General features: G+C 37.2%; 1 protein-coding gene across 4 annotated transcripts in view; it reads left to right on the forward strand.

Moving 5' to 3' along the window:
• LOC106467840 (gamma-tubulin complex component 4-like) overlaps window positions 1-12,171 on the forward strand; it is a 136,392-nt gene that overhangs the window by 12,500 nt on the left and 111,721 nt on the right. For all 4 annotated transcript variants that reach the window (XM_022396040.1, XM_022396041.1, XM_022396042.1 and 1 more), the window contains one exon: window positions 3,272-3,386. In XM_022396040.1, coding sequence (XP_022251748.1) covers window positions 3,272-3,386 — 115 coding nt within the window. The remainder of the gene's footprint in view (window positions 1-3,271; window positions 3,387-12,171) is intronic.

The raw sequence follows: 12,171 nt of genomic DNA on the forward strand, positions 1-12,171 counted from the left end.
TCAAAGTCTTCCTACACTGGCTCCTCAGATGTCCTTGCTCCCCACAGTTCCAACAGCCGTTCTGGGTAGCAGCATTTCCTGCTGTATCATCTCCCCTGTGCTGAAGTTTCCAGCATTGAGCTCTCGTGTGCCTAGGTTTGTTACAGTGCCAGCAAAGTCCCTCAAACTTCTCTGAAAGCTGACCTTTTCTGGCCTTGAATCCAGATGACTGTACCAACCTTGGTACCTCTGTGCTGGACTTAACATAGGATTCAAATTCGAGAGCTCTGACCATTGCATCCTGCATAGTAGAGGGCTGTGCTTGCCTTACTTGTATCTTCAGTTGTGGACTGTTCAAGGCATCTACAAACTGATCCCTCAGCAACAACTTTAGGACATCAGGTGGCACAGTTGGGTATGCCTTGTGTGCCATACTTTCCAAATCCTGTGCCAGCTCTTGCAGGCTCTCCCCTTTAGCACAGATTCTAGTCCTAAACCTAGCCCTGTAGACTTCAGACTGATTTTGGGTTCCATACCTGAGTTCTAGAGCAGCTACCAGTGCTCTATAGTTGTGTTTAATTTCTCGTTCTTCTTGTTTCTTTTCTTTTTCCTCTAACAACTGCTGTAATCTCTCTTCTTGTTTAATTTCTCGTTCTTCTTGTTTCTTTTCTTTTTCCGCTAACAACTGTTGTAATTTTCCTTCTCGTTCTTCTTGTTTCTTTTCTTTTTCCTCTAACAACTGTTGTAATTTCTCTTCTCGTTCTTCTTGTTTCTTTTGCTGTTCGTGTATTGCTGCCATTAAGTCTGCTAGGCTGGAGTTTGATTTGCCGCTTCTCGTTTCCATTTTTTTTTTTCTGTCCCACTCTCTGACACCAATTTGTTATGTCTCCGTTTGTTAATTAACTTTCTGTAACTTAGTTACGACGAAACTTTAGCGACACAAGTCCTTACTTAATAAAACTGGTTTATTCTTTCCGAATACAACTTTACGATACGCTTATTTTGAACAATCGCTCTATAACAAACGCTATATCAACAAATGTCAACAATACTTCTGACTGCAGTTCAATTACTCACTATCTACACACACATTATTATTACATTCACGTTGTCACCCTCTTTTATATACCAGACTACCCTATATCTAGTAAATGCTAGAGCATTCGCCAAAGTACAGGATAGTTCTAGAAAGTAGAGGCTGTGAGAATAGTCATGTGATCTCGATGACGCAACACAGTTATTGGCTAAGGCCTTAAATGGATTACTGTAGACTCCAGCTGTGTTGATTTCATAAAACCTCAAAAAACTTTTCTTCTAATTAATAGCTCAATCACTTTAAAAACACTGACATCTAATGTTTCATTGTGATACTATATAATAGTGTAAGGATGTTTGGCCTTGTTTTGTTAATTTATGAAAAAATGGAGGGGGGATTTGGACTCTTCCCCCCCCCCCCTAGATATTTGCCTACTTATACAATATTAAATAATACGTCTATTAATTTCTAAAAAAAAAAAAAATGGGGGTTGGACCCTTCTTCTAGTTCAGTGCCTGTGTATACAACATTAAATTATATAGTTATTAATTCTTGAAAATATTAGGGAATCTGGACCTTTTTTGTTCTAAGTATATAACTCCTTATACAGTTTATTAATTTCTGGAAGAAAATAGATGGGTGGTCTGAGCTACCTAGAACATCATCTAGATTTGTGACTATTTATACATGTTAAAGAAATACAGTTATGCAATTATGAATTAGAAGTGTAAACAGAGTAAAAAACAACAAATTTACACTGTATTTAACACTTGAGTAGCTTGAGAGTGGGTGCTGCCAACGAGTTACCTTCCAGCAGCTCAAAATTTGTGACAGTAACAGATAGCTGTAGTAGTTTTGTAATAACAAAGGCAGAGCAAGCAAGTTTAATATAAATGTGAATTGCACCTGAGACCCTTAAATCACAAGATACCCCACCTCATTATATAACTTGGAGCTTAACAGTAGACAAACATAATGGCAATATTTCAACAACTTGGACAGTTGGCATAATTTGAAACCCTAATTTTGAGTAGTTGATTGTTTTTTTAACAATAAATTTAATCATGGTTTTGATTAATCAATTAGTCTACAAGACACTAATTTATTTAACTTCTGTTCCTAGGTAACTTATTATATTGCTCTGTTCTAGTATGTTGGAGTATTACTCAGTTTAACATTGTTCATTACATTATAGGAATATTAATTCACATTTGTTTTTTGTAATATTCTAAAGAGTTAATTTTGGTGGGGCTTGGCATTTGTTTCTAGTTCTGGCTAAAATAGATTTTATTTTAATATGTATTAGTAGGGGGATTGAAATAGTCATAATTATTTGTACCTGCTGTTAGTTTTAATGCTCCCCTCCAATAAATACTATTACAGGCTTAACTATATAGTCCATAATGATATATTCTAAACTCAGTATAATAAACTAAAGTAGTGCAGCAGTACATTTTACTGACACTATGTTAATAATTTAATATAGTTGTTTAATAATAATTGTTTTAAGGAAGCTAAACAGTTCAGTTAAGAAATGAGTTACACCATTGTCACAACAGATTCACATGAAATCAGAATATTATCTCATAACTAGTAAGGCCATTTGGAATATGATTTGAACAATACACTCATATTATTTTATTTATCTAATTGAATGAAAAATTTTAGCTAACTAATATGTTGCAACATTGCTCTGTTGTTAGCAAGTTCTTTTAAATTATCTGGTAAAAGTAATTCAAAGTCCACTTCACATAATAATAACAAAGTAGTTTATTTCTTCAATATTTGTATACAACATTGTGCACTTTGTAATTTGCAAGTTATAGGCCTGAGTAACTTTAGAAATGACACTCAAGTGGAAATATCTTGACTAACATAAAAGAAAATCTTACTTGTGCAACTTCATGGCTGATCATTCAAGTAACAGAAAACAAAACACTGACAAAAACATACTTTGACTTCTTAATTCTTTCTATCCTTCACTGATTTGCTTTGTAAGATTGCCTACTTTATTGGTTGTCTAACCTGTATTTATAAATAATAATTATTTCAGATATTTCATTGTCAGTAGATTTTTGCAACATCAATTTAGAATATTTTAAGCCTACTCTCACAAATTTACTTGATCTTAGCATCATATACTCTTTAACTAACAAATAAATTATAACATTAAAAATGTAGCTTATAACAACTAAAAAATTGATAAAGATTTATTGTTGTTCAATGATTTTTTTTACTGATTACTTAAACTCTTAGGTTTTAAAAGATATTTCTTTCCTGCATCCTGGAGAGGTAGAAGTCCTTAATAGACTTTGTTTGCTGGGAACCAGCTACAAATATTTGCAAGACTTCATTTATTCTCCAACAGAAGGTAATATAAAAAAGTTTAAAAATAAGTACTGATCAGATTTAGATGTATTTACTATACAATGTAAAGTTATATAAAGTTTTATACTTTTACTGTTAATTTTTTGTTTTTTTCCAATATATATTTATAGATTAGAATGACCTTTTTTTTTTCATTCCTCAGGATGATAATTGGAAATGTATTATAGTGAAATATAAGTTTTTATGTTTTTTTGTTGTGTGTGTGTCTATGAGCAATAGTGTGTGCAAGCTTCATTCACAATGGGACAACAGTCTTGTCAAACTTCTGAGATGATTTCTCACAACCTTACAAAGAATGGCTGGATTCCTCACATATTTACATATGAGATTTGCATGTCACTTGCCTTGAGTCAACTCCCACCTCCAAACCACATGTTTTATGTGAACTGCGCTAACGCATGATGATATCATCATGCAATAATAACCCTGTACTGATAGGAGGATAACAAAACCTTGCACTGTAGCTTCCCTTAAGCACTTAAACTCAAAACAACTTCATTCTTTTCCTTGGCATTGTCTAGAATGGACATGTTTCAAAATTGTCACTCAGTTACTTGCGGCTTAGAGTAGTGTCCTACTGACTTAAATTTCATTTCAGTTACTCTGGTTAAGCATTCATAATTCATATAAACAGCATATTTTGTATTTACTTTTAATTAGAAATTTTTTTATAGTGTTTCATGCCATTATGAATTCTCAAGTGATGGTAACATCCACTTCTTCTCGTGATAGTGACGATGCTCCTAATATGGAACCTGTATCTATTGTGGTTACTTGGGGATCATTGTCTATGGAGGATGTGACAGCCATTGTTTAATGTGTTGTGGGTTCCTCTTGCACAGTGGTGCTCCTCCTCCCATCCATTCAACTTATGTTCCTTCTCTCTACTTTAAACATGGTTAAGATGATGATGGTTTGACTAACTATTTCCCTCACCAGAGTTTGCTCTAGTCACAATTCTATCTGTAGAGGAAAATCCTCATTCTTCGGGTATCTTCCTTCTTTCTTTTTCCCCTTTGTCTTTTTATTGCTGCTGTACTTTACTACTTGAAACCCATACTCAAGACTTTGCAGACTTGTTTCTCGAACATCTACACACTTGTACTAATGTACTTCATCCTCTTTCTCTACTTCTCTTTTTTGTTTGGTTTATGGCCATTCTTCATTTCCATTCCTCAATTCACAGTTTTGGGATCTCTTTTACCTAATTGGGGGAGTGGACCTCTTAACTTTTATTTTCCTTTCTAGTACTTTGTTTATGTGCCCCTGTCTCTTTCTTACCACCCTTCTGCATTACCTCTCATCACTTCACCCTATGTCTAAGGCACTTTATTGTGTTCCTGAAGGGTCTTGTGGAGAGGTTCAATCTCTTCTTTTCCCCACATTGACCTGTACTTCTGCTCTATCTTTCATTACTTGGTTCATCTGCTGTTTGGATGGAATTCTTTCCTAGCTAATATACATCTCCCTCACACTTGTATTTGTGATCCTTGTTGGGCTCCATTTCTTCCCCCAGAGGTTTTCATGGGTGTATCTGACTCAATGTAGACCTGGATTGAGGTGGCCTAGCATCATTCCCCATTGTCTGCTATGGTTTCTCATCTTTCTCAACCTCATCATTCTGTTCCTGTTCCTAGGCTTTCCAATTTCATGTCACCTCTTGCAGTTCCAGCTTCCTGGTCTTCCTCTACTTCCCATCCTCACCATTCCTGATTTCAGGATCGTTGCTCATTTTGTAGGTGACTGCCCTGTTGGGTCTGGCCCTGTAGGGGCCCATCTATCTTTCTTTACTAGCCTTTGGTCTTCATTTTCATCTAACAGATAAGTTCTTCAGGTTCTCACCCACAGCCTATCTCCTCACTTCTCTTCCCCTTTCCCCTCTTCCATTTCCTCTCCTTTTCTCAAGTATTTAATATCAGATTCTTTGGCCAAGAATGCCATTAAGAGGGTATTAACTCCTACATCTGGTTATTACTCTCATCTTTCTGTAGTCCCCCAAGAATACTAAGGACTGGCATCAGGTTATAAACCTGATGACTCTCAACTGGTTTCTTATCGTTTCCATATGTTGGTTTTCTTTTCTCTTTAGTGGTTATTTTCATTCAGACTGTTGATGATCAAGATTGACATTTCTACACATTCTGATCACCCTTTCCTCGATACATTTTCTTCGTTTCTTACATTGGGTTTTCTATTTTCTTCCTTTTCCTTTTGGTATTGTGTCTGCTCTTTATGTCTAATTGAGTCATGGGGCATTTGTCCACCTTGTTCATGGATTAGGCTGAGGTTCCACTATTATATGGATGATTGACTTCTCTTCATCCCTTCTTGAGAGGACTCCTTCTCTCATACCCATGTCCTTCTGTGGTAGGCTGCTTAGCTGGGCTGGCTTGTCCTGCCTTCTAAGTCTTTTCTTAAGTTTGCCCTATATTTGGCACATCTCAGCATGTTTATCAACTCTCATCTCAGTCTGACTTATCCTTCTCCACTTTGCCTATGAGCAATGGAATGTCTTGTAACCAAGATTTGTGCTTTTTTTTTTGACACCCTGTGTGTGACGTTCTTTTGCTCTTGGGAATCTGGCTTCCCTTGAACCACTCATTCCTTTGGGCCACACATACATGTTCCTCTTTCTCTGGATCTGTGGGCCTCCTCTTATTGAGGACTTGTCTTAACTGTTTGACCATGCCAACACCATGATGAGCATTTCTTTCTACTTTAACCGGATCTCCATCTTTTCACATATGCTTCCCTGTCAGGCTGGGGCATGTCTCTGTAAGACTTCATGACTTTGGGCAGGTGAGCTCCAGAGAAACATTCACTCCACATCACCTTTCTTGAACTTCTTGCCATTCATCGGTCACATTCCTATTTACTCCATCTTCTCATTGATTAGTTGGTCATGATCCACTCTGATAATTCCACAACTACAGTTGTAAAATGCCAGGACTCTCTGCTTCCATGTGCCATTTTGGGCTCATTCCCATTGTCTTATCATGTGTCTTGGTTGAACAAGTTCTACTCATAAGAGTGGTCATTCCACCCTCTTGTTTATTGTTGGATTTGTTCTCAGTTGGCCACACCTCTCAGTGTTGCCTTCACCACTCCTCTCAACACCAAACTTCCTCTTTACTGATCCCCAGTTCCTCATCCTTTGATCCTGGCAGTCGATGCTCTCAGCTAGCATTGGTCTTACTTTTTTTGTATTCCTATCCTTCTCTTTGTCTTCTTCCTTGTGTCCTCACTTTAATACACAACACTCCTTATCAGGTATCTATTTTGGTGCCTTTTTAGCTGGCACAACTTTGATTTCCTCTGCTTCACCAGTTGGTGTCCAAGCCCTTTCTTTCTCTGCCCTATTCCTGCTCTGTATTGCTCCAACCGCACAGGTCTGTCTTTCACCCATGGTTGTTGTGCCTTCATCTTCACATGTGCAATTTGTATGGTCTATTGCCTGCATAGTCAGACTCTCCATTTGTGTAGCCTATTTCTTATCCCATTCCTATCATCATTCAACTCTCTTAGTCTGGAGAATTTTTCAGTGTGTGCCCATCAGCTACTCCCTTCCTCTGGGCCATCCTACTGTGACCCATTTTTTGGCCTTTTTCACATGGTAGTTTGAATATGGATTGTCAATTTCCACTATTGCTGGTTATTGGATGGCTTTATCAATTACCTTTCAGTTTTTTCTTCCTATGTCCTTGCCACTTTGTTCCAATCCTTCCTTCTTCACCGACCCTCTTGTCCTACTCCTGTGCTTGACTAGAACCTTGATGTGGTTTAACATGCTTTTATACACATTTTATACTCTCCTTCTCTGAAGACATATTTCCTTTTCATCTGTGGTCACTGTTGTTTAGATGTATATGCTATTGGTGCTTCCCACATTGTCTTTCATCGTTCTTACTTCCTCTTCTACCCAGACTGGCCCTTTCTTCCTAATACTATGGCTACTTGGATGGGTGGTTCTTCTTTTACATTTGTTGCATCAGATTTGTCTACCCACTGACTTTCTGCAACCATCTCCTGTTCAGTTGCATTGAGGTGAGCATTTCCTAATATATCATGCCCTCTTCCTGCAGTGGATGACTGTTCTGTTGAATCAATGTACTAACTAACAATATACAGTCTATGGCATGTATTCTGTGCACTTCTCCTACAGCTGGTGTTGGTCCAAGAGTTTGACAGTAGAATTGAGAATAAAATGCACTAATAATTCCTGTGCCTTCCTCCCGCAGCTGGTGTCAGCCCAATAAGTTTGTCAGTAGGGTTGAAATGAGCACTAGATACAGACTGAATGTGCCCCAACCATGTTACACATATTGGGTTTTTCACCTCTTGTGTAAAAGTACTCTAATGGCCAGGTTCTTATTCCGCCCATATACCTGTGACACATGGGGCTTGTTTGCCTCTTCCTCTCTTCCAGAAGAGATGAGATACAGTCTCTCATGAGTGTGCCCCTATGGACCCCTGCCATCAGGTTTCCTTTGGGCAATTTCTGAAGGGAGCTCATCTAAGTAACTTTTGCCTTAGTCCTTCCACCATATCAATGTGGGATTCTAGTTTTCTATGTGAAAAGGTGTGTGTTAGTTCAGAAGTTAACATATTCCTTTTCTGAAAATGTTTTTCTGATAGACACACACTTTCCATCCTTCCTCCTCTCTTCCTGTAAAACTTAGTATTCCTTGCCTTGTCATAGAATGAATATCATGAATGCAAAAGCATAGAGGGAGCTAGTGCACAAGGAGGTTGTGTCAACCTCCTATTGGTGGATGGCTTTTGCTGAATAATAATGTCATTATGCAACAGCACAAATCATGAGAAATCTTGTGAGTTCAGATGGGAGTTACCTAAAGGTTAGTGGCATGCAAGTCTTTTAGAGAGATGCTTGGGAAAGATAGCGTTCTGTGTGAGAGGTGAATATCTATTGGAAATACATTTTCAGGTAAGGAAAACATTAACTTTCAGCTCCAATTTTTAACTTTGTATAATGGAAGGTAACTGTGATGAAAGTCAGTATACCCAGAACATCCTCTTCAGTGAAAATTTAGATTTCACATTCAAATTCAACTTTTATGGATGAGGATATGTTGCTGGCAGATTCCAGATTTGGGCAGGAAATATTGTGAAGTAATTCTAACTTTCTCTAAAACTGAGTTTATGCAAATGACCAGAAAAGGTGTTACATCTTGTGAATTACCCCAAAGAATAGGTAGCTAGAACAAGAGGAATTTAATGACTTTATTGACTAATGTAATATGTGCAAACTGGACATATATTACAAAAAATAAGTTAATATTAATACAAGAAAATAGAAACATAATTTTCGTGCACACCACAACAGTTTCTTTAAACAGTGAAAGTTCATTCCAGTTTGGCACTCATGTTTGCTTTCATGCTTATGAGCTTTTTAACATTTTATTAACTCTTTCACTGTTCCAGAATCATATAATGTTTTAAATTTTCTCACCACCATTTCAAATTCCAGCTGGTATTTGTTTGTACCAGTGATCCACAGATGTCACCCCAATGCTTATACATAACAGGAAAAAATTTATATAGTGTAAATATTAGGCATTTATACAGTAGTTTTAGTGATTTATATTGGTTTGTGAAGTGTAACATTTGTGTTATTCACGATCAACGTTGTGCCAGTGTGCAAGATAAGAGAGGAGCGTGATACCACATCTGGAAAAAACAAACAAGTCCTGCTCACCCTCCATTCTTGTGGTCATTGAGGGTCGCCCTTTCACACTACAAGGCCTACAAGAGGTCATTGTATGACTTTTTGGTGTTTATTCTTTACTTTTAGACACTGTGCTATAATTTCTTAAGGTAGAAAATTGTTTGATTTTGTGTGTGTGAATGGGGTGAAGATTTGCACCCCACAGCGGTGAAAGCATTAATTCCAAAACATACTTACACTCTGCTGACACTTTAGCTATTCCTCAATGTTTACTTTGCATTGGTCTTGTATGCTCCAGTCTTTTATACCCTACTTAAATGCCCTTGGCAATATCTAATTTGCAAATCCCTCCACCTGTTAGAGTGCCTTCTATCCTAACACTGTATATAAGCACCTCACTCAGATAATGTAATCACTTTTTCATGACAAAGCATTGTTTATTGTTTTGTCTGACAAAGTGATGTGGTTCATTCAATTATGGTTTGCAATTGTTGGTTCACCTTGTGGATTTCTGTATAATTATAATTTCCTTTAAAAACAACAACAAAAATTGGATGTGATATTTGCGGGTATTACTGTTGTCAGCATGGAGGTTAATTTTACCTCCCCTATTCCTCCTTTGTTATCTAACACCTCTCTATGGTCAGGGGGTAGGGGTTACTCTCAGTTGAAGCTGTCCATGGTTTGATCCATTGGGAGATGGAAAAATGCATTCGGTCCAGAAGTGTTTTTCTCCTCGGGCCTCTGAAGTTGCCTTTTTTTGTTGATCCTGGTTATTCTTGGGAGAATTTGGACTCATTTTTTCTGATGCATTTCATTACTAAGTTGGCTTTTCATGAGCCCAATTTGGATCAACTACCTCCTACTCCTATCCTTCAATTAATCATTTAGTTTATGAGATTTTGGAGCTTTTCTTAGTGATCTTTGGGTCTACTCCTCCCTTGATGGTGGAATGGAATGGTTGGGGGTAGTAACCATTTAGTTTTTCTTTCTTCACCTGATATTCCTGGTTCATGCTGAGTGATTTACTACTTTATTATGTGACGGGATAGATATACCTTGTATGCTTTGGCTTTCCACCTCTAGGGGGATGTATTATTTAAATTCCACAGACTACTAAAATTATTTAATTTTGAATATGTGGGGTTCCATGTTGGTTCATGTGATCACTATGAACTGACCACATTTGTTTACTCCTCACTCTTGCTCTGTGGTGTTTCTTCTCCTGTAAATTATTGACAGCCTATTAATGGTCCCCACATTAATTTGTAGATGAATGGTGTCTCCTACTGACTTCTACCTTGGTCACATTGTCTGCTTCTGTTCCTTCCGTAGAGACACTTTGGTGAAGGGACTTTGTCTACTTGCTCTAGTCTCTGAGTGTTACATGTGGCTTCTTTTTATATTAACTTTGTGTTCGCTATTGTACAACTCTTGATAGATACCAGGTATTCCTTCACTGCGGATCCATGGGCACTTCGAGTTCTGGTATCGAGGTTGGTCTTTCCATTCAATTCTCCACCTCCATTATCCTCTCATCCTGTGGTATTTCCACCACCTGACTAGTGGGTTGTGGAATTACATTTCACAGCTATCAGAGTTACTTGTCACGGATAGTGACAATTGATCCCTTTCTTCCTGGATTTTATTCCTATTTACTTGTTGTGCCTGAGACAAGGGGAGATTTGCAGACGATTGTCATTCTTTCTCATCTAAACCCATTCTTTGTTTCTCCTCGGTCCACAGTGGAGTCCTTTCTTACTCTACATTGGCATTTTTTCACCAGATCCGTGGATGCCCAAGTTTGGTTGCTGAGGCATTTCTCCACATTCTCATTGTGAATTCATCTTGCTTTTAGCTAAGTTTTGTATACAAGGATCAGGTTCTGCAGTTCAGGGATCTAGCCTTTGGTCTAGCATCAGCACCATATGTCTTCTGCTGGGTTGTTTCACCAAGTTTTACGTCTGGCTCAGCCACCTTTCATCCAGCTCCAGTCTATGGAATGGGCAGTCAGGCTCTTATTTACAGGGATGGTTCTATCTCTGGGGTTGTGGACTTCCCTCAAATCTCTATGTCATGATATAAAATGCTTTGGCTTAAATATTAGCGATTAATTTATATTTATGAGTGATTATATTTATGATTTTTAAGTTTTGTTATAATAAGAGTTAAAAGCAGACAATTGTAGAAGGTTTTGTTAATAACTAATTGGTGTTGAGAACATAGAAAGTGGCCAGGCGACTATGTAATAAAGATATAAGTGTGTGAGATGAGCAGGAAGCAGTAGATAGACAACAGTAGACAGATAATAGCAAAAGGGAATACAGCTGTGTGAAGTTAAGAACCATAGATATGATAGGCCTAACGACTGCCATAGGCCTAATGTTTAATATGTTAGAGTGAAATTAACAGTATAAAAAAAGATAAGAAGGATAATTTCATTCCATCAAAGCATGGATCTAAAGTAATTGAATCAGTCTGGGTACACTTTGACAAAAGGAACAGAAGATCTTCAGAAGAAAGAAGGCCAAACGAATTACGGTAACTTACACCAAAACTGTAAGTGAATCACACACAGAATACTAGTATGATAGTAATATCGAGAAGATAGTTAGACTTGTCAACTGAAATTCTAAAGTAATTGAATAGGCCCAAATGGACTTTTGACAAGAAGAAGAGAACTATATATAAATAGTGTTTGTGATATGCCTGTAACCTCTATAGTGTGAAGACTTTGTTGTACATACATTTAACTTGTTCTGAATATATACATATTATTTGAGAACAAGTAAAATGTGTGCTGTTTATTCAGCATTGAATTTATCGCTAACAAGTCACAGACACCTACTGTAGAAGAATCCTAAGCCCAACAACAACATAGTATATATTTAAGAAATATAAGTAAAAGGCATTTATTTCAACAATTGGCAAAAAGAAGAAATTATATATTATTTTTTTAAATTTGACACTTGAATTTTTTGGGATGAGGATACATGATATCCCTTCAGTGATTTTTATTGCAACTAATTGATCTTGAACTTCAATTCACTGGATTTTCCAGTCTCCTTCATCAGGAGCAACC

This window comes from Limulus polyphemus, unplaced genomic scaffold, assembly GCF_000517525.1.
Source record: "Limulus polyphemus unplaced genomic scaffold, Limulus_polyphemus-2.1.2 Scaffold2762, whole genome shotgun sequence".
Taxonomy (NCBI): domain Eukaryota; kingdom Metazoa; phylum Arthropoda; class Merostomata; order Xiphosura; family Limulidae; genus Limulus; species Limulus polyphemus.